Source organism: Nematostella vectensis, chromosome 6 (assembly GCF_932526225.1).
Source record: "Nematostella vectensis chromosome 6, jaNemVect1.1, whole genome shotgun sequence".
Taxonomy (NCBI): domain Eukaryota; kingdom Metazoa; phylum Cnidaria; class Anthozoa; order Actiniaria; family Edwardsiidae; genus Nematostella; species Nematostella vectensis.
The window spans coordinates 16,914,186-16,937,495 of NC_064039.1; the positions used below are offsets into that span (position 1 = coordinate 16,914,186).

Here is a 23,310-nt window from a genome sequence, read left to right on the forward strand (position 1 = left end):
TTTATCGGTAACCAATTGAAAGCTATTTAACATATATCCATATGACCAGTATTTATGAACATTTCAATATATCTCCAAGAATAACCGATGGTTTTTCTTTAATTCTACATTAATTTTACAGAGACATAACATATACTTTAGACTTGTCATCATGATCCCCATCATGCCAAAGTGGCCATTTAAATTTTTTGATCTGCACACTCCATTTTCTACCTTTGCTTCTTTCAATTTGTTTTAGAAAAAGCAGATACACCATTGTTGTTTTCAGCAAATGAAAGCTTAGTGCTTGTCTTCATATATACGGAAAGGACAGAGGTATAGAATATTTCGAGTAGACATAGCCAAGGAGAGAATTCGAGAGTCTTCGCTTAAAAATCGACAAATAAGCAATATTCCGTGCTTCCTCGTTTTAGAGGAGCTTGGCAGAGTCGAATACAAGTTTTTGGTGTATCATTAGTAAAGCAATATATAGTTATGCACTTACCTATTTCATTACAACATGAGAGGCCGTCCAAAAGCCAAGTCGCATAGCTATTATAATATTTCCATACCTATGGAGCTCCGCTTAAACTTAACCAGTCAGAATGCAACATTGAGCACTACCCACTACTCGGGCAGAATGCAACATTGACGATAGAGCACTACCCACTACTCGGGCACTAGCGTGATTTGACTCAATATGGTGGTACCAATTGAACTCTCATTTTTTAGGGGTATGGCAACAAAAGCAAAGAAGCCATTTAGACAATGGTGCGCCAGAACTGGGAAGCTAAGGTCTTTCTTGGCAAGCAATATTCCCTTGATTCCCTTGACTGTAAGCGCCAAGAAAAAACATCAACATTTTGGGGATGCAAGACTGCCTGGAAATTATTAAAAATTCTGATAGGAGAAACATCAAGCTCTCTGTCCTGAAGGTGAAAGATGACATAAAAAAGAATTTTGAAGCTTGAAACAGAAAGTCCACTCTCTAACAGAGCTATAGTCAAGCCCAGTAGCACACTTTTTTCAAGCAAGAATTGAAAGCAAAGGTACATGACTCCCAGAGTTGTCCTAGACTGGCAAAACACAGAATAATTGGAATGTACCACTCATCAACGGATGAGGATCTAAAAAAGGTGTTGCTGGAATCCCTGTCTTTAGCCGATGGAAATGTAGGTGTTGAAATCTACTCTAATCCCTAGGGCTTAAGTAGCAAATACGTGTCTGGCTTTTAAGGTAATACTGGAGGTTATCGTTTAGGCTGGAAATTGCCTAAACGTATATCCATACCAAAGATCGTACTAAAACATTCGTCGTTGCCGATTTTCAAGAATTCCTCCTTTTTATTATGCTCGAAAAAGCTGGCCTGTGTTGACAGCCGAACTTTACCCCGGAAAAACCGTCTGCGAAACAGCGACCGTTTTCTTGTTCTGATCTACTTGAAAATGAGTAGTCGATTCTGATTGGTCTAATACAACGCGCCCTCTCATTGGCCAATAGACTCTGCGTCAGTCTCTCGCTTGGCCGAGCGAACGTGGCAAAAAAAAACAAGATGGCGAAAGATGCAATTAGCAAAGATGCGTGGAATTCAGCGTTTGTTTCTTTCCGGAGCAAAGAAGGGCTATCAAAACATTCTTTGAAAGCAAAAAGAATGTTTTTGTTAACCTTCCTACTGGTTTCGGGAAATCGATCTGCCTATCGTGGCTGACACGTTATGGGGGAAGCCTCGCGGGGGGAAGCCTCGCTTTGTTGTGATATCGCCGTTGACAGCCTTGATGCACGATCAGGTAGCATATCTCAACAACAATTGCGTACCAGCAATTGCCATCGGAGATGTCGAAGAACCGGATATCATACAACAAGTTCAGAATGGGACTTATGTCGTTGTATATGGTTCTCCTTGGTACCTACTGTCAACAACAACATGGCGAGGGCTCTTCGATGTGCCAAGTTTCAAGAAAATGCTTATTGGCGTGGCAATCGACGAAGCTCATTGCATTGTACAATGGGGATTGCAAGGAGCAAAGAAAGTCCCATTTAGGAAATGGCACGGCTGTTTAGGAGAGCTAAACTCGATGTTCCCAAGGAAACTCCCATGATTATTTTGACAGCGACAGCAACCAAGTCAACAAGGGAACAGATCTTAGATTCACTTCATTTATCATTAAATGATAGCATTATTAAACAAAGTCCTGATCGTGCCAACCTTACATATGTTTCTAGCTATCTTGACAAAAATGAACCACTACAACATCAATTTGGAGGTCTTATAAAAGAAATACAGAAAATGGGAAAAGATACACCAAGAACAATTATTTATTGTCAGACACGGAAGCAGTGTTCCATTCTATTCAGAATGTTTGAAATATACCTGAGAGAAAAGATGTTCAGGGATGGCTCAAGACTTCCGAGGGACCGGCTGGTGGAGGTGTTCCATGCAGAAACACCTCAAAGTGTGAAAACTCACATCGGTGAAAATATGGCTGAGGAAAATGGCCATTTGAGGGTCTTGATCTCAACTATCGCATTTGATATGGGGGTAAACTGCAAACAAGTGCGTAGAATCATCCATTTTGGACCCTCCAAATCAGAGGAATTGTGTGTTCAGGAGTGTGGAAGGGCAGGAAGAGATGGACTTCCTAGTGTGTGTTTTCTCATGTATAACGGTTTATTTCCTTACACTGTGATGTAGACATGAAACAGTCTATGCAACAAGGATGCCTACGGAAGGCTCTGATGAGTCATTTCACCAGTGGGTGCCAAGTGCTGACACCCCTCCACAAGTGCTGCAGTGTCTGTTCTACAAACTGTAAGTGTGGCACCCCTGATTGCAATATGTTTTGGTCTCCACAATTCTGACAATGATATATCGATGCATCGTGAAGAATGTGCTTCCCAAACAGAAATACGCAGCAGGGTTTGGTGCTGAAATGAAGGATACCTTGCGGAATGAACTTTATGCACTGCAAAGGAAGTTTTTAAATGAAGTGAAGGTTGGGGAAATGGTGACAACATCCTTTTGGAATTCAATGCATTTCACATAAATCAAGTACTGGAAAATTGTAAGATTTTGTTTTCAATTGATAACATTCTTAGCTCAGTCGAAATGTGGCGGAAGATTATGGTGTTGGCATTCTAAAGCTTTGCATAAGGTCTTAGGGGACATCGACATTGATGTGCTGGCTAGCATGGAGTTCAATCATGGAGAACAGATTACTCTGAATGGAACCAAATAAGGAATGACTCATCCATGTTACTTACGCTGGACAGCCAAAAACTGGATGACTTACAGTCATTTATGAGCAGCACATACTGCGACTATTTTTACCCCGAACACTCACTTGATGTTATGGGCAACCAGAGCAACAAGGGTCTGTTGTGATTATGAGAAGTATTTTTAGAATATCCCGCTACATAGTAGTATGTGCTGTGTATAACTGACTCATCACAATTCATTTCTTGCAGTCAAGAGTATATATTTGGTTGATCAGTTATTGAATATTATTTAAATTGTATTTTTATTCATTATATATACATATATATGTATATATCTTTATCTATAACTTGTTTATAACTTTTTTATTCATTATATATACATATATATGTATATATCTTTATCTATAACTTGTTTATAACTTTTTTTCATAAGTTACGTAGGGTAAACCCTGGTAATATGTATACGTTCCGGGGTCTGTGAATGAACTGCATAACCAACAATAGAGCAACCCTAGGCAATAGGTTATTCCGAGCCCTCAATTAAACAATGTCTGGAAATCCTCTTGCACTAGTCCTGGGAAACTCCATATCAACCAAATCTGGTATATCTTATTGCTTAATGTCATATCTGGATAACTTAACAAGAGGAGTCCTTGTGCTCCGAATATGTAATAATCACAACACGATAGGGCAACCCCAGACAATAGGGGTAATCTTGAGGTCCAAATTATCAATGATATACACCAAATCTAGGTAATCTTTCCAGGAGTCCTCATGCTCCAATTATATATTGATTTTTAAAGTGGAAATGTAGTCTATTCAAATATGAAATAGTCGAAAAAACTGATCATATGCGAGGGCTGGTGGATGATTTGTTATTTCTTTAGTTAACCCCTATCAATGTCTATTTCCGTTGATCTAAATGGTCAGGTGTCATTGTATTTCTTATAAAACAAAAGAAAAAATGCTTCCACCTTGATTAGCATGTTAAGCTAGCTGCAAGTGGCAAACTAAAATGTAAAACCTTGATTCTCAAATTTTTATCACCTGACCGTTTTAAGCAATCGAAATGGTCACACAAGTTAGCCGGAGCTGTTAAAGTATCAGGAGCCCTTTTTATAGCATTTGATAATATTAATAAAACTTCATCATATAAGCTTTCAGAATATATATATAGTTTGTGGGGGTTCCTATTTATACCTGAGACACAGTAATTGCTTTAAATAAAGACATACAAAAGGGCTCCTAATACCTTAAGACGATAGATCGAAATGCAAAACCTTTTAATGGTCTGTGGAAGCTGGGAAGTTTAGTGATTACTGAATTTGATTGATCATATAATAAAGTTGCTTATCTAGCCTTTTTGTGGAGGACCATATTTAACTTTTGCTCATTGATCCATTTATACATACTTCTCGTCAAATCCTGAAAGAAGACTGGGCCTTATCCCTTGATATCAGTGGTATGCTCTCCCAGCTGTGTAGTAGAAGGCTTTGTTAGCCACTTGTTCATTCACTACCTTTCTCGGGTCTCCCTTTTTGTGATGTTCGCACACGCTTCCCCGACCTTCTGAACACGTTGAGATTCCTATCGTAAGTGTTCATTAGAGTGGTAGTGAACCCAAGTTAATGGCATATCCTTTTAATTGACCTTGTCGATGCCCCTGGACCAAGCTTCTTTATAGTCTCTTTCACAGCTTTATTGTAAAATTCCTATGCCAAGTCAAGTGGAATATTGCCGCCAGCACCAGACTTGTTTTTGCAAGACCTGTTTAACACTAAGCGATGGGCTCCCCGAGGTCTTAACAAGGCATGCACTTGGAATATCAAGAATACTGGGTTGCAGCCCCACCTTGATGTTTGAGCGGATAACCCCCTCTCCATCTCCTTCTGAGATAGCATCCATAAAGTTATGAACCAGTAGCCCATAATCAAGCAATCAATGACGTTTGGTAGGCTAGCATGTCATCACCTTCCTTGTTCTCCTTGCTTTCCATGGTGTCAAATACATGGGCATCATTAAGATAACTTATCACTAGTGGAGGGTTATGGCTAGCTTCGTGCTCCCGTCTTATCTTTCCGTCATGTGCAAATGATTTGGAACACCCAAGAAATCGACAGGGGTACCGTCAATTTGTATCAACTAAGGCCTTCTGCTTTCGCTCCCATCTCATGGCTCTTACAGACTTTTCAAGTCGTTCATTTATTGCCTTGTTAATGACAAGGTATGTACAACGAGTGCTGCCAGCTTGCGAAAGTAGTCCTCCTGTTTTGTGGCATCGGTTCCTCCCTCAAGCACATTCTGGGTTGGCTGCTCATCCATCTCACATTTTCCAAGCAACTGTAATGCAGCAGCAATTATCCTTGCCTCTAGCTGGAAAAATCTACGACAAGGGTTTGCTGCACTAGACACGTCTGACTTCACATTTCTGTGATTGATCAAATTTAGATCACAATACAGTGTGCACTTAAACAACTTGGGATAGGCAAGCTAAAAAAAAAGAACGAACAGTTTCTTTCAGCCAAAAAAGGATCTACTTAGGGTGAAAATTTTAATATGAAAAAAAAATTAGGTTGAAAAGTTAATGTGTAAATTTCACAGTTCTACATGCAACAACTTTCTTCAAAATATAATCCCTATTTTTCCTATTTTTAAATTTAGACATCATATTACATTGTTCACTAGCTGTTGCATCACGGATTTACACCAGAGGAGCTAATTTTAACTCAATTTGCGACACATTTGCTACATGGCTCGCTCCACACTCAGCTGATCTCCAACAACTCCTTGCTCACCATAACTTCTCATCTCTCCCTCACCACAGTATGGGACATAATCATGAAGGACTTTCAAGATCTTTAAGATTCCTCACCATCATTTTCTGACTGAAAAGTCTGAAGTTAATGGAAATTAATGGGAATAAATTTTTAAAGTAAGTATTTCATTCTGCCAAAAATAGGCAGGCAAAGGTATTGAAAGTTACTGAAACATATTACATTTTTAATTTAGTTTACGTCACCCACAATTTTCTGGATTTGACGGCTAATCCTGTAAATCTTGTTGCTGGACGGAAGAATGCTCCAATGCAATGAAATAAGGATCCAATGTAATTAAATTTCAATTCTAGTTCAAATTAAACAATGTAAAAACGCAATTCATCAGAGAATTGGCATCCAGTTACTCTGTTCTCAGTGGACATGTTTGTTACGCAATGCTTGTCAATGTTCTGGTGTTCTTCTGTCATATAGTTCACTTCCTGGTTTGGGAGTAACACCTAGTTCACACTTCGTTATGTCCAGCAAACATCAAATTACTTCAAGTTCATATGCAAATTTTCGTCATTTGCCTCAAGTTTCACTAGAGGTTTTACAAGTATAGCACTCAAGTCAGTTTCCCGCCAAACAAAGCATGCTGTAGCTCGACCATATAAGGTTTATAGGCCCATATAGAGCGAAAAATAAGGCTCATTACCGCTGTTTCAGTTTCACGGGAAATTTCAGCGAAAAATCTCGCTTTTTTTCACCTGAAGAAGCATCACAACACATTTGTAGCAAAGTTTTCTTCCAGCTATTTTACCAGCGTTTAAACACGAGATTCCGGTATAAAAAACTTAGCTCCGCCCACAAAAGATGGCGTCTTTTTTAAAACTCAAAATGGCTTTTCGCAAAAACACTAACTAAAACTCAGAGGATATTGTTTAAATGGAAATAAAATATAATTTAACGAGTAAAACAATCAATACATCCAGTTTATTTAATTACACATCACCCAAAAGTCGTCTTTCCAACGCGTTTCAAATTTCGCGCCTAAACGAGCTGACCAACCAAAAAAGACAAAATGGCCGCTTCGACTTTGACTCAGCTTTTACTCTTCCATACGAACATGAGCCCCTAAACATCCTCAAAAGCAGTACTTCATATCGCGATATGCGTAAAAGTCCTTCTGGCTGCCGAACAACTCAAAAACAACATGAAGGCCAGCACTGAACTCTACAAAAAGTTTACTTACCTCTCTTCGCTTTTGGCCTTTCGCTCGAGATAAATGCTCTTATTAGCTAAATGAATGTATTAGCGGTTTTTTTAACAGCGTTTGAGAGGGCAAATTATTTGAGAAGTAGTCGGAGAAGCGGCTTTAGATTACGAGGGATAGTGCTTTGGTTGTTGTTTATAAGTACTGTTGTCGTTTAGGAAGATTCAAACGAGTCCTCTCCCTTCAACCTCCAAAGAATCAGTAGAAGCTCTGTGTGCAAGCCCATGAGATGATGCATTTTGAAATTATGGTGAGCTCTTTTTTTTTTTTTTTTTTTGCAAGTACTTCTTATACCATACTGTTCCTTGAAGCTTATTAAAAGTACAAACCAGAAAAAATATAACAAATTATTAAACTTTAAAGTATTTCAGGTGCTTATCGGAGAAATGATGCCCATCTCTAGTCCCTGAATATATTAAAAAAATCTCCAGAGAAATAAAATTTTATTTTCTAGAATGGTGTGTAATGTAAAAAGAGTATTGACATTTCTGACATCTTCCCTCCCTCCATTATTTTTGTTTGCTTACAGTGCTCCATGAGAGATACCTGTTAACCTTCTTTAGGTGAAGTGTGTAGGGAAAAATACAATGAAGGTGGAAGGAGGAAAATAATGACGAGAGAGTTTGTTAGTGTTTGTTAGTATTCTGACCTCCCTCGATGCCACCTGGCATCCATGAATTGGCTTTCTTCCTTGACTTTAATCCTCAAATTTTAATAAAGATTCTCAAGTATACACTATCAAATAGAAACACATGCTATTGTTAGCTGTTCATGTGAGCAACAGAAGCAAATTTGGCTAATTATCATAAAGTAGCTTGATTATAACCAGGGGCGGATCTAGCTTTTCGCTAAAGGGGGTTTGGCTCAGTGACAAAGGGGGGAGGGGATATTTTTTTTTGTTACATATGGCTCTGGCAGCCCATACCCTTTTCTGCTTTGTCGTTGTAGGTTCTTACTATTAGTGTGTTTGATGCATCTTGCATGATTCAAGTTTTCTAGAGCTTAGTTCTTTTATCCCATTGACTTTGTATTCTAATCAAAAGCTAGTAATTAAGTGGTTTTACTTTTCAAGAAATACAGGTGGTAAACACAGGTGTGCATACACCCTTCTTAGCCACCGAAAAGCAGTGATACCATTCTTTCAAAATAATTCTCCAGATTTTAAGCCATTTTTAATAATATGCCATCCCCAACTCCCCAAATCCTGGCTAATTCCTGTCAAAGGATGGCAGCGAGTAAGTGAATAGTCTTTTAACATCTGATCAAAATCATGTATAGAATGCAAAATGAAAATACTTTATCAACATTGATACATATCTGTTTTTGGATACTAAGCACACTGTGGGTGACTACAGTGGATCTAAAAGCATGGGGTGGCTTGCTCTACTCCAGGTAGAGTTTGGTTTCAGGTATAGTGGGATGGACCATATATGCCCTCTTGGATAGGCCAGGGTCTGAGAATGTTTCTGCTTTTTTTTTTTTCAAAACCTTGCCCAGCTAATGGCTATACAAGCCCCTCATTGAGCAGCAGAGGGGGTCTCAATCAACTTTGTACCAAGTACTTCAAATTTTAATCAGTCAATCTTTTATTACAAAATATTCGAACTAGCAGGATACTGTCTACAACATTATTTTCCATGGACTTTACTTATATCATTTAGAATCAAATACCTATATAGACTAAGTTGTAGTTGTACTTGAAAAACATGATGTTATTTACAGATGAATCAAATTCAAACTAGACAATTATAAGTCAAAATACAGTTGATAATACGGCTGTTCTCTTTCTTTTTGAGAAAATATTTATTGCCCTGCCATAATAAGAATGCAATTGACAATTCATTAAATATAACTTAAAAGTTAAATGAGAGTGTAAGCTTAAGTAGTTATTAAGATATAACTTGAAGCCGCATTGTCACCAGTTTACTTCCGGTCGATTACTTAACAATATCCGATGATTTTTAACGGAAAACGCGAGAAATAGTTCAAAATATTGAAAGCAGTGTGTTTATTGGAAGTTTCTTTGAGGATGTGATTGATAATTTAGAGCGGATGGCCTGTCTTTTAACGGTTGTTTCCGTCGGACCTCCGGAAGTAAACTGGTGACAATGCGGCTTTAAATCACAAGAATTCTTTTGGAACCTTTATTTCGCTTTTTATTTCAGACACATTTTTTAAACGCCATCTATTTTAAAGAAACATAGCTAGGAATGTTGTCACGTCCATCAGATATAGAGAAACCCAAAAATTTATTTTCAAAGCTAAGCGCAAAGGACGATTTTGTTGTGCGAATGGGAGGTTTGGAATGTAAAAAAATGGCTGGATGAGACGAGCGAGTTTTAATGCTCAAAATGTCTTGTTTTGCTTATTCATTGAAGGTAGGATGTTCCTGGTACTCTAATGCAAAGATACAAAGAGAAATAAATCCGTCATCTTCACAGGTTCTACATTATTTTACGGCTACTTGCTCCAAGGCACGCCATGCATCGTGTCACGTTCCCCTCTGAAAATCTTATCGATTTTTGCCACTAAAAAATAAACGAAAATTATGAGCTTTTTGCTAAAGAGAAATAGCAGAATTGCAAGTAAAGTGTTTTTCTTACCTATTATCGCCTTTTGAAGGATGTGGAAGCTCAAACTCGTAGGCAGGCGTAGTTAGAAAAAGCAATGGTAATGGCGGCGATTTGAATTTTTATGGAGGTTCTCCGGGAGCTCTTTACTCTAGGAGGTTGAGTGACAATGAGACCACCCGCGAGTGCCCGGGGCTCGCCTTTTTATACCGGAACTCCGTGTTTAAATATTTCTGCACGAAATTTTAAGACAAGTAAGAATACTGCAAAATTCTCACCGGAGTGCGACATCATAAAACAAATTCTCTTCGAATGATTTTCGATTTTTTCCAATCATTCTTATTTCGCGCCCCCAAACATTCAAATAAATATTTCGTGTCGCACGCTTGCTAGATTTTTTAAAAATAACTAAGGAAGGTGCTTACCCATTTTTATTTCGATAGCTTGCATAGTCGCGGAAAAATTCGCCACGAAGTCAAATTTTTGCAGGCATCAGATTTCGCATTTTCCAACGAAGTGACAAAAAATATTTTTCCTGTAAGCCTGAATAACTTCTTAAACTTTTGCTGAAGTTTCAAAGGAATTCGGATTTTTGTGTAGAAGATATCGCAGCTCAAACTTGGTAAACAATTTCAGGGAAATAGCCTCCGGTAGTATCAAGTTTGTTTATTTTAAAACGATTCCTTTGTCTGACACAGCTTTGATGGTATTTATTGCAACTGGTAGAGATCCCTGATCAGATAATTTTTCCGATTGTTGTGCAGAGGTACAAGGAGGGTCTGTTGCAATATTTGAAGAGTTTCTGGCCGTGTTTTTCCCGTTATAGTTTGATGTTTCCGTATCGGTAGAGGAAGAGACTCAAGTTCTTGCTGAAAAAACTCTATATCAGCGTTCGGAGGTGTATTTCTGCCACTACTGTGGCAGGAATTTCTGCCACTACTGCTACTGTCCTCCTACTTTCCACATCTCCTTGGCCGGCTCTTTAAATTCTGACAAAGAAGCGACATCTAGATTCATTTTATGGCATCGAATTATTCTAGGTTTGCAAAATGAGCACATAAATTTAGAAAGCATCTGTTGTGAGTTGTTTCTTCCAGTAACCGAAGACAGTTTTTCCCCTAGTGACTGCGTGCCGAATAACTTTAATAATTTCCCACTGGCTTTCTTGGGGTGGCGCACATTTCCTAGTGCAGAAAGCCGCCTAACCGATATTGTCTTAAAATTCTTACAAAAGGTCGAGCTTGCAAAACAACATACTATGGAGAGCACCCAGCATTCAAATCTACAAGCGATAGATTTCCCACAAAGTTTTGCCGCCAAAGTTGATGGATCGACGACAGCTTTTGACATGTTTTGTCCCCAAGTATCCCAGCCGCTGCACTCTGTCGCGACGGCTTTTTTTGCCAAGTTTATTCCTTACTTTTCCCAGGGGTTATTTTTCTTGCGAATGAATTGTTAGAGGAAAACACCCATGGGTTTCCGAGGATGGGAAATAAGCATGGAAAACAAAAATGAATCATAAATGTTAGTAGTATAATGTTGTAATCATATCAGTCCTGTACAATTGGTCAAAAAAATCTCACAGTGTTTTTTGGGCAATTTATAGACATAAAGTTTGTAAGATAATAAAGTTTGTAATTCAAGCCATGTACTTGAAACTTAAAAAGGGGCTGAAAAGGTAGAACTTGTATGCAATCTGTACATAGGAAGTTCAAGAGATAGGGAAAGGAGTGATATTTCTTTCCATAATGCATCAAGCAATGCAACAGGCGCGGACGCATTCTACAATTAATATAGCATTTGTTACCATGATTTCGCCCCTTTCGAAGACGTTTATGTCTCTTTTGCAGCGATACTAGTTGCAAAGGCAATTTCAAACACACCAAAGTCATTAACATTTCGCTGCATCTGAACTGGCACGCTGCAAATTCCCTCTAAGGATCGACCGTTCAAGTTCATAGCTAGCTCTAGTAATTCCAGTGACTGGATACGAAAAGTTGTCACATTAACATAGCCTGGGCGGCTACTCATAGTGCTAAAGCACACTCAGTTGTTATTATTTTTATCCGTTTTCCCACTGGAGACGAGTTTCCTGTCTCCGGGAAGTTTCTCGTCAACTGTGAATCCGGGACAAGAAACTCGTCCAATTACAGAGACAGAATCTACATTTGGATGTGAAAAAACCGCAAAGATTTTCACGCCATGTGACTGGTATGAGTTTGTGTGGTTACATAGCAGGAGGCACGGGCACTCTTCTTTCCATTCGCTTTGCCTCTTCAAGCCTCTGAAAGTTCCCCTTTTTACCCATATTCATGCTCTCGCCGATAAAATCTGCTTCGAACTATACTGCAAAAACACCCTGATGAAGAAAGGCAAAGATATAGGAATTGGACTGAAAAGCAATTCAATAAACGATTGCATGTCCATTTGATTTTAAATTCGGCCAGAAATGACATTATTTAAGAAACGTCTCGCACATGGATGTGCTTATGGCACTGTTGGTGATCTTTTGGCGTCGCGCCATCAACTGCTTGCACCATTTTCAAGCAGGTCATAAGATGCATCGTACAAACATTATACCACGAATATGTGGTAGTACCCAAAAATGAGGAAGACTGGGAAAATAACTAGAAGCTTTTTTAGAAGATTGAGAATTACCATGTGTAGGAGCACGGGATGGATTTTATGTGTATATAAATTGTGACTTGAAAAACTGTTTCAAGAAATCATATTCAGACACTAACACGGCACACCTGGGTGTGATAATGGGATGATATTGAATATGGTAGATGCCTTCCAAAGCAAGTATTGAAACTTCCAGGCTACGAGGAGATACTCATTTCTACTGTTGGGGACTCAGCATTTCCCCCAAGATCATGGCTACTTGGGGCCTCTCCTGGAACCACTTAATGCCATAAGTATTTCAACAAAAATGAGATCTGCAAGGGTTGTCTCGGAACATGCGTATGGCGTTAATTGAACGGTGGAGTATTCTTTACAAAAAGGCAGAATGTAGAAGATCAAAACAATAATTACGTGTTGTAATAGCTTCAATAACTTATGTTTTTACCGGAATGATCCCTGTAATCCCTGATTGAAGATGGAAGTGAAAGAGCTACATCTCTTCAGGATAGATAAGAGTCCATCTATTTCCTTGCTTTAATATGCTTTAATAAAGTGCATAACAAACGGAATGATGGACAACCACAAACAGGATTTGACCGAGCTAGTCCCAGTCCTTCCACAGGTATCCCAATTAATTATCTATCTCCCCCCAAGTCTTTAAGTGTTCCTGTAGTATAACTACTTGTGGAGGAGCAGTAAAGACTGATATAAAGTATAACAAAACAACTGAGTTATTAACATGAATGTTTTTTCGTTCCTTAGATTTAAAGTGATTGTTCTAGTAGGCCTTTGTTGTTATGGTCCCTGAGCCTTCTTCTCTGAAGGACGTATTGCTGGACTTGCTTCATCCTCAACAGGTAGCTGTGTGGGACTCTCTGGTTGTACGTGCGCTGTTTCAGGGTTTGATAGTGGCTCAGGTGGCATAGTGCGATCTTCCCTGCCAACTTTGGTCTGGCCTGCTGGAGGGATATATGTAGACCGGGGCGTCAGGGCTTCAAGACTTGGCTTGGGTGGCATAATGGGTGAAGGAATTTGAAATCGACGCTTAGTAGGCGCCGTGGTGGTGCTGCCTGAACTGGTATGTATTTTATTAGGAATTTGCGGTTTCTGATGGTGATTCTTCCTGATCCGTCAACTCGTACCACATATTGGTCAAACTGTCTCACTTCTACGACAATTCCTGTCTTGTCTTTTTTGCTGTTCTTTGCCAGTTTTTTTTTTTTGTGGAATGGCTTGATTTTCTTCCCAGGAAGTAGCTTGATGTCTTCCTTGGGTGTCTAGTTGTCCATCATAGATAAGAGTCCATCTATCTCCTTGCTTTAATATGCTTCAATAAAGTGCATAACAAACGGAATGATGGACAACTACAAACAGGATTTGACCGAGCTAGTCCCAGTCCTTCCACAGGTATCCCAAGTAATGCTATACAGGAAAACATCACAAATAACAAAGGACAAACGATTGTGTGACGATGTACGAGAACGATTCATGAAAATGGTTGTGGTCTTTGAGGAACCCATAATAGTTTAACCCTTTCCAGACCAGAGGATGGGACTGATTTTACCCTGTAAAAATGTTCTTTTAGCTTTTGGAAAACTAATTCTACAGGCTTCAAACTTGTGAGGTTTTTTTTTAATTTTCATTTAAAACATTTTTATACCAGATTTCATTTCAATGGATATGTAATTGGGTGTTAGGTAATGTTTGTGTCTGATGGCATATAAAAAAAAGAAATAAAAAAAACACATCAGCTAAAACTTTTATCACCCACCGGGTTTAAACAATCTAACTAACATGTATATGTACCATAACTATTAACAATTGTTACTTAGGTCAATAAAGTTCAGTTAAAATGCTATTACGCATTTATATCTGCTGCAAAAACAAGTATGATAATATAATAATAAAAAAGAACAGCACTCCTCAGTAAAATTGTGCTGTACTCAAAGCAGTATAAGGTAGGCGTTGTTGTGAGTCATCTTCAAATCGTTGCAAGTTCCCTTCATTTCCAAAGAATTCTGTGTAGTAGGGGGCACAGGATTTTAATTTTATTAAATTGCATCATTATCTGCGCCGATAGCACCTCTTCTTGATTTTAGGCTTGTTCGGTGAAGGCGCTCTTTGAGCACCTCATTGGCTGTTTTTTGTTTCGATGACTGATGTCAGGGTTGCATTGTCAGGTACATCGTTATTCGCCACTCTCCTGTCTTCCAGTAATTTTCTCTTTGTGCATATCCGACAAGAAGAAGTCCTCGGCTTGGATTGCTTGTTCGTAACAGTTAGTAGTGTGATGGACAGATTTTATGGTCTGTTCACCGGATCCTTGTTTTTGTTCGTACTTGACGAAGGCTGTTTTTGGGTTAAGCACTAAGATAATTTATTTTCCCGATGGCGCAAGTTTCTTTGTCAAAGCAGCCCGATTATAGAGGTTACGTGGTATTAGAACCCACAAAATTCCCCAATATTCCCAAGTACTTTCTCTCCATCCTGTGCAATTTTAATTTTAAGGTGACTAGGCCAGAGAACTTATTGAGCTGAATAACATAAAAAATTCCGAGGTTGTACAATGCGATTGAAATAAGATGCCTTTGTCTGTGGCGTCAGGAAGATCGTTGATGAAGTTTATAAATAGAAGGGGCTACCAGGCTTACTTAAGGGACCCCGCAAGTCACTGAGAGAGGTGTGCAGAGGCCACGCCTTCCATAACAAACCTCTAGTCTAGAATGAATGTTTTTGTCAAGGGCCGTTCCAATACCATATCAGACAAAAGCTGAGTAACGCACGAGTGGCTTCGCTCAAAGCCGTGCTCAAGTTTCGTTATCAGCTTACGCACGTGAGAATAGAATTTCTTGCATACGCAGCGCTTTTTCACTTTGCTTATGTGCAATCGACAGCAAGGTAATAGGACGATAATTACCGAATGGTTCCATCAAACTTTTCTTGTGAAAAGGTGTTTGGTCCGCCGCCTTCCATGCTGAGGGAAATTTTCCAGAGCGAAGTGAGAGGTTGAAAAAAAACAGAGGCTTGGTGCAATCTGGGGGCCGCATTCTTTAAGACAAAAGAATGGATGTGTCCTGGTTACACAAACATTCTCTAACGTTTTTTTCTCTTTTCCAAGTGTTTCAGGATCGCGGGAGGCAAAAACAGAGCAAAACTGCGAATTGAAAAGCCATGCTTTTTGTGCTGGCGCTTTTTTCCGTTGTGATTGATAATCACAACGGAAATAATCACGCCAGAGCAATGGTGAAGGATTGCTTAATAGCTTCAATGGATCAGGCAATAGAAATTTGATGGTTGTCGTAGAGTGGCGTTGCATTGTCCTTTAAAAACAATCATCGTATAGATAGCATATTAGGCAAGACCAACTTTACATCAACAATTTGAAGCACTATAATGACACTTTGGGAGTGCTGTGCGGTGCAACTGGACTGGACTCTATGAGATCTGGCGCACAATAAGCAAATTACAGTATTGCACAACTTTCAAGACAGACAAGACGAATCGTAGAATGTACTTTCTCCTACCGTGGCCTTAGATATGAAGATGGTATTGGTACGAATTTGTTTGAATACTATTTGAATGAACTTATACCTATTTTCAACATCATTCATTTCAAATTTTTCCAATTCTCTTACTAAATAGATACTTCACGTGCCAAAAGCTGCCTGCAAAAAGCTGCAGGCCTATGTAACCAAAATCAGCGGGACAGTTAAACGAAAAGCTCCTCCCGGTGAACATGCTAGAAAAAGAGTGATGGAATTTATTTTATAACAACATTATGTAATTACTTCACGCATAAACGCTGCTTAGCTTGTAGTTTACTTATATATCATCTTCGTTATAATTCCAAATGATAACAATTTATTATTTCTTTTTATAATTGAGTTTCCAGTGCTCCAGTTTTTCTAATTTTTATCTTTTATATATAGACCTCTTTCATTTGAAACCTCTTTGCCTGATTACATGGTTATGGATGACTTTCTTATAATTATTACCTGCTTCACTGGAAAGCGGTTCTCTCTGCCCTCCCAGGGGGAGCTAACCAGAGAAACCTGAGCCAGTCGCGTTGTTTGGTCGGCGCAATGAGCAAGACCAGCCAGCACTTCCAGTCCAGCCTTCAGAAATCCCTGCGCCTCCCGCCCCTCCCGAACCAGTAAAGGGGCAATGCTTCTACTGTCTTCAGGCTCCCTGTGTGGTTCGCCCTGGTTGGTCCTTCTCCACTCGAAACGCCTGATATGAAGGACTACAGAAAATTTTACACCATTTTGAACCATGCAGGTTTATGGATCAGTTCAATCTACCTTTAGCGCAAAGTGGTACATGGTTGCTATATTGACGAGGTGCGGGAGTTCATGCCTGAGTGTGTTATCACAGATGCGAGGGGAAGGTGGCCCAGCCCACCATGAGTTCCCTATATGGGGCACAAGAGGAGAGCTTTTAGATTTTACTTTCTCATGTAGTTGATTTATGTAAAAATATCTGTTTTTAAACTATAAGCAATGTAATCTAAAGATTGGACTGTACTTTTAATTATTCATTTGATATTTCACATTTAATTTGAAATAGTGCAAGGTGAACGTTAATATAAATACGATTGGGGCTACAATGAAAACATTTTAATTTTATGAAATTGCATCATTATCTGCGCCGATAGCACCTCTTCTTGATTTTAGGCTTGTTTGGTGAAGGCTCTCTTTGAGCACCTCATTGGCTGTTTTTTGTTTCGATGACTGATGTCAGGGTTGCATTGTCAGGTACATCGTTATTTGCCACTCTCCTGTCTTCCAGTAATTTTCTCTTTGTGCATATCCGACAAGAAGAAGTCCTTCTTCTTGTCGTCCTATGAATAATAATAAAATACGATAAAATGAATAAACCCCCACTTGGGAGGATGGGTGTGGTAAAAAGCTAACAGTGCTCTTAGTTGAATAGGACGGTGACCTGAGCAATCACATCACATGCTTGAGCTTAAATATCGTATAACCTGGCATTACCAACATGCCATTCTGATTGGTGTACTAATTGATCTAAGTTATTAATTACCCATTTTGACAGGTCAATATTAACACATTTTTCCAATCAGTGCAATCCATCTTCTAGGAAAGATAGAAAAAAAAATATCAATATAGTTTCACAAGCAACATTAAGGAATCAAACTTGGGTATGCAATTGAAGAGATTTATCATCTGTCCTGGGGGTGCTGATACAAAAATAAGATATTGTGAATGCGTAAAAGTACACATTTGTACATTTGTTGTCTATCATGAGAAGGCTGGATTTTAGTTTCATGAGAAAGCTACCTGACATTCAAAGAGGCAAGAGGGCTGGGGAAATCTCGTTTTGCTCAAACAGATTGCCTCTCTGAAAGCGAATGTCTTCGGCTCCAAGACTTGTTTTGGTGCCATCCCTGGGTGTCCCGTGTGGTGGCACAGCTGCACCGAAAGGATATTCTGACCTGTACAATTAATTTAAATTTATTTATATATTTTAAAATTGTCAAGTAGCAAGCCTTACCCAGTCCAGCACTGCAAGATTATCTTATCGCCAAAGTGGATCCTCTTCGGGGCATAGGCATAGGTGAGGAGGACCACGTGAAAAGTCTTAAACCCCTCCTATCTCCCAGGAAGCTTTGTGGGCGTGGTTGAGCGATCGTATCATACGAGAACTCAAAAATCGACCGCGAATTTGAGCTGTTATCAATTCACAGAAATCTGAAAACATCTTAGCATCGTAAGCTTTCTATCATCACCTAGATAATCGTAATCAAATTTCTTATAACTTTGGACAAACATTTTGAATGTAGAACGGATTTTCAAGGCCTTGTTTTGGTCTTGTGATGGCCGAGTCAAGTTCTTCAAAGAAGCGTCCTCCTAAAAAGAAAGGCGGGCGACCGAAAGGACAAGAAAAGCTCAAAGTTATTTATCTAAGGGAATCTGTTAGAGACCTTTGGAGAGCACGTAAGATTTCCAAGGGCTTCCAACGACTGTCAGACAACGAGTGTTTTTTTTCTAGTTCATGTCCTTTGAATCCTCAACACTCTTCTGCTGAGGGAATTGCAGCAGATGTCGTATCAATAAAACTGTTGACTTTCCGTCTACGTCTACTTTATTGACCAACAACGTTTCCACATCGAGTTGGTATAAAAAATATAAATATATTACATGAAAATCAATGAAAATTACATATGTACATGGAATATTTAAAAAGATCTACACTATATTAAAAGTTAATAAATAATTACTTAGTTAACCAAAATAATAATATATAATTAAAAAAAAAGAAGTGGCTTAAGAGTATGGAATATTATGTTTGGTTTAAGTAAGTGTTTCTTTTTGCATTTGGAGATTTTTTGTATTTATAGGTCCATGTTCAGCTAGTGATTATTATCTTTTCAAGTGCACTTTGTTGTGGTTTATTATGTTGATATTAACACTATGGTTCTCTTTTTCCGCGCCCTAATTGGCCCAGAGCTGTACCTATAAAACAGTGCGGTAGATCCGCGGTAAACACTCGGCCTCTTTCGGTTAACGGTTACATCAACGTGAACGTCTTTGAATTCAGCTCAAACATCAGCTTTTAGAACAGCAAACTCTTATAATTTTCAAACCCAGTATGGGTGCCATAGCTCAACCTTCTGCTTCAGAGTTTCGGCAAATTTTAACCAAAATTATAGCAATTGAAGGAAGTTTGTCGACTACGTTAGAAAACATCCGAAAGGTCGGATTGGATGTCCATATCGTTGACGGCAACCTCATCACGTTTTCAAATATAGTGGCCAAATCGCTAGGGGCAATGGAAAAACGATTGTTAAACTAAAATGTGGAAGCCACAACGAGACTTCTTGATCGTATAGAAGCAATGGAGGAAAGTTACAGAGGGCAACCGAATGGACACAATTCGCAAGCAACAACAAGTCCAAACGCATCCAGCAAAAAGACGGCCCGAAACCCAGATTTATCCGAACGTTACCAAAGTAATAGGCCTTACTGCTCCATTTTAAAATAAGTTTTTACCAGTAATTTACTTTAATCGCACACACTTTTACTGACTTCTATTATAATGTCCGCCGCTTTCAGTTTAAGCAAGGAAACGAAGAATCTATTGGGCCCTGAATTTCTATACAATGAGGCTTTGTTTAGCTATTTTGCCGCTCCAGAGATAATATGAAAATAACCCTTTAAATTGACTCTTGTTTTTTTTTTCTTTTCAGCTGCAATACATTCAACCTTTAAAACTGCAAAAAAGAGGCAGAAAAGCATGGACGATGGCAATGAAGCCGAATTTAAACGATATCAAAGATACGGCAAAAGGATGAGAAAGGTAACTTCCGTATTTACATCTGATCTCCTCAAGAGACCCACTCAGTCTCACTTTCCTTCTAAGTCTTGTAAATGATGTGGCAAGCAAGATCTTAGAAGTCCTTACAAGAAAATATGGATGTTAAGGTCACTACATCTATTGGCCTTACAGAAATGTCATTTGAATGCCATCCATCCAACTGAAATATCTTAACTTCTTAAAATGATATGCCCCTTGGCAAAATAAAACACAGTCTTAAATAACAGTGTGGCATAGTAACTTTTTACTATATTCATGTTTTAGAAATTGAAGTTTAGAGGTGATATGATGAGAGAGGAAGAAAGAGAAACAGAACTCGGGAAGACAGTCATCCTAGAGCTGATGATCACTAAGATCGTCCCGCCACAGGAGCAGCCTTGATATAGCCACCCCCCTCTGTAAAACAAGGCTTTTTCCAAATTCATTTCAATCGAAATTCAATTCAATTCAATCGAATTCCAAAGGTGTGAAATACACTCCCTGTAGATATACGCACTACATCATCACTACCCTCTTTTAAAAACAAACAAACAGTCAGATATAGCCAGGCGCTACAAGCTACTTTTAATGCCGAAAATGCAGTTACATGGAAATCAGTTTGTCCTAAGTGCTGCCGCGCTAGAAGTATTCTTTCGCAACCATCCTGTTGCTATTAGCAATTTAGAGTAGGGCTTTTCTCAAATTACTTTTTCTTCATGTTTACCTTCATTTTGTTGTTGTCGTTATTGCCAATTATTTTGTCCTTTATTGTGAAGGGTTACACTTGAGTTGGAGCCGTGCTCTGTTGTGTAAACCTTACCGCTATTTCAATATGTGTTATAGTGGTAGAAGCCTTATAAATAAATAAATAAATAAATAAATAAATAAATAAATAAATAAATAAATAAATAAATAAATAAAGGAATCAGATGGCGAGGAGGGATACAGGTGAGACCACTTAAGTGGCGCTCTACGGAAGTAATTAATTTCTTTAGTGAACTTGATGGAAGGCGTGGCCAGTTACAGACGCCACAACAGAAGAGACAGACAAACAAAAGAGTGGTAGGGGACAGCAGTGATCGGACAAGTGAGGCTGTTCCAGATGAACTAAGAGAGGTATCTGAGGACTAGAAAGTTGAGTCAATTAAGTGGCTGTCTCTGTAAGGGCGTTCCACTGAAATTGGGGAGTCCGTACAACCCCATCCGAAAATCATATGGCAGAAGCCCCTATACCTACTTCAGAAATAATATCCGATTTGGGATTAGTTTGTTTTTCTTCGCGTTTCCCTGAATTTTGTCAGACAAGGTGTGGGTGCGAAAACTCGGCGTCCTCGCTCACGGTGTTCGCTCAATGACAGACCAAAACTACTGCATCCCAAGGAAAGATGGGACTCTAATCTACTCAATAAATCCTGATTTGCTATAGTTTTTACTTCTAAAGTGGAAAATAATCCCCCGACATTTTAAGAAGGTAATCGCGGGACTGATCAATGATGAATAATTAGCTCCAGAAAAATTTAATGTTTATTTTCTAGGGTTCAAACCAATTTTTTATCATGAAGCTATATGATAATCGTCACGCAAATCAATATTTAAGTCGCTATCTCGCCAAATGAAATAAAAATAAATGTAACGCCGAATGAAATAAAAGATACATTTACATATCTCAGTGCGTAGCGGGGCTTCAAATACTGTGGGGAACAACCAGATAATATGTTGTATATTAGCATAAATTAGACACGTGCCTAGAGCTTCACTTCCATGTGAGAGGTCGGCCATGTTGGAATGCCTTCGCACAGGCATGAATAAAAGCTTGTTTTGTTAAATATTACTCGGCTTCTTCATAATATGATGCGATAAATATTACTAACTTCCATACAAAACACCGGCAAACATTATGTAACAATTAGATTGGTGGCATATTTTCAACTGTACTGTGGTTTATTTTCGAAGACATACGATAGTAAAATTTTCTTGATTTTATCCGTACCTTCAATTTTTTTGGGAAGAGGAACGACCTAGAACCCAGGCCAAGGGCGCTGGGCCACTATTTCAAATCTAATGCCTCACGATACACACGCATAAAAGTATCTTTGGATTTATGCGTCCTTCTATTTCATTTTGCAAATCTCATGATTAGTGGCAAGTGCACCCGTCAAGTACATCATTTAATAACTGCACGAGTTCCGATTTGCGATTATTTGAACGGAAAGGGACTTCGAAGTAATCAAGAATGCGTTTAAGCATTGCCATATCAAAGGAAGAAACTCGCATAGTATTCACAAAGGTCGAAAGTGTCATAGATGATAGGGTGCTTGAGGCCCAGCTGATCGTCAATCTCTTCCATGAGCTCTGTAAATTCACTCTCCCTATCGGTCATGTGTTCATAATAGCTCTCCTCATCGGAAAGTCCGCGCCCTCTTCGTTGTTGCGCCGCAAGTCTTGAAAAGAACCCTGCTACTTGCGTTTTCGAAAGCCATTCCTCTCTTAAGAAAATCCGCTCATTCCTGGCGTTACGCATCTCCTACGAGACTTGTCCCGGGTCTGCTTTGCGCCCAGTTTTTTCTCCCATCTCAAATTTTCTCTTCAAGTAAACTCGAACATTGTCACTTAACCTAGTACTTCCTTTTCTTGTCTTTCCCAATGCCCAGCCCATGCCCAACGATGACGCCCCTCTCTCACCGTTCTCACTCCCACTCCCATTAACAACTCGGTAATTTTTTAACATTAGAAAACATCCGCGCCTAGTCTCTGCGCACCCCGTCATAAAATGTCTCTTTGTGAATACCGAGATCCACATAAAGCTCTTGTTGTCGCAAATTGTCATAGCACGCGTTGGTTCCTTCTGGACACTAATAGGACAGCTCTTCTTCTTCTTCGTTTCCTGGATAGGTTGGTACGTCTCGCTGTGGAAGCTCTCTCAACTCATTTGTCGAGAAAAAGGATAGTTTCTTGGTGTTACGGAGCACCAGCACCAAAAACACAATAGAACAAAAGCCAAAAATAAAGACCTTTAAAGAAAAAGTCTTCTCCTTCGTTTATCTGCATGTTAGTTTCTCCCTGGTAAACGAGAAACAGCAAGTTCCATGTGTGGACCTTTCCAACCCCAATACCATAAGCCTTCCACGTCCTCAGCCCTGATCGTTCGTAGCGAAAATTATGTATCTCGCTAAAATATTTGAAGTTGTTAACATCAAGGTTCTGGCTCTGTCGATCTATAACGGCGACAGCTGCAGTAGTGCCTTTAACTGGTCTGTCTTGTAAGGCCTCTCGCATGTCAGATGCATTTTAAATGTCGTGTCCCTCCGCACAGTACTTACGAATTGACGCTTTTAACGGACATAAGACTATATCGCAAATATCCTTCCCTTGCTGCGACTCTGAAAAATCGTACCGTTCCACGCTAATACCAATACGGTCAGCGATGTTCTTTATTGCCGCAATTAGGTGGGTACAGTGGTAACACCCAGCTTTGTCAGATCTCAAAAAGACCTTTTCCACTTCAGGAAAATCCTTTTTGATATTTTTCAAAAGGTTTTCTAGCACCGAGGCAACAGCGAACCAATCTTGGGAA

General features: G+C 39.1%; 2 protein-coding genes and 2 long non-coding RNA genes across 4 annotated transcripts; 2 read left to right on the plus strand and 2 right to left on the minus strand.

Moving 5' to 3' along the window:
* Positions 1-1,754: 1,754 nt before the first annotated feature.
* LOC5498419 (ATP-dependent DNA helicase Q-like SIM) lies at positions 1,755-4,573 on the plus strand. The gene is given in 2 exon segments (XM_048728815.1): positions 1,755-2,063; positions 2,066-4,573. Coding segments are annotated over 2 exon segments (915 nt in total). The 3' UTR covers positions 2,672-4,573.
* A 146-nt stretch (positions 4,574-4,719) lies between these two features.
* Positions 4,720-6,439, minus strand: LOC116620823. The gene is made up of 3 exons (XM_048729364.1): positions 6,377-6,439; positions 5,405-5,685; positions 4,720-5,321 (listed from the first exon to the last, which is right to left on the minus strand). Exons 1-3 carry the CDS (start codon positions 6,437-6,439, stop codon positions 5,126-5,128), a joined length of 540 nt encoding a protein of 179 aa, XP_048585321.1. The 3' UTR covers positions 4,720-5,125.
* A 1,022-nt stretch (positions 6,440-7,461) lies between these two features.
* On the minus strand, positions 7,462-12,976 carry LOC125567890. Its single transcript, XR_007311879.1, has 2 exons — positions 12,865-12,976; positions 7,462-12,153 (listed from the first exon to the last, which is right to left on the minus strand). It is a non-coding gene; the product is annotated as an uncharacterized LOC125567890 (long non-coding RNA).
* A 387-nt stretch (positions 12,977-13,363) lies between these two features.
* LOC125567891 lies at positions 13,364-22,744 on the plus strand. Its single transcript, XR_007311880.1, has 3 exons — positions 13,364-13,497; positions 19,630-19,739; positions 20,022-22,744. It is a non-coding gene; the product is annotated as an uncharacterized LOC125567891 (long non-coding RNA).
* The last annotated feature ends 566 nt before the right edge of the window (positions 22,745-23,310 follow it).

What these genes read in the sequence shown, in the direction of transcription:
- LOC116620823 (XM_048729364.1), bottom strand. Translation starts at nt 6,439, where the DNA reads ATGACAGAAGAACACCAGAACATTGACAAGCATTGCGTAACAAACATG. An exon ending in ACATGTCCACTGAGAACAGA is followed by an intron (nt 5,686 to 6,376) that starts GTAACTGGATGC and finishes CTTTTTTTTTAG; the next exon opens with CTTGCCTATCCCAAGTTGTT. An exon ending in CATACCTTGTCATTAACAAG is followed by an intron (nt 5,322 to 5,404) that starts GCAATAAATGAA and finishes TACAAATTGACG; the next exon opens with GTACCCCTGTCGATTTCTTG.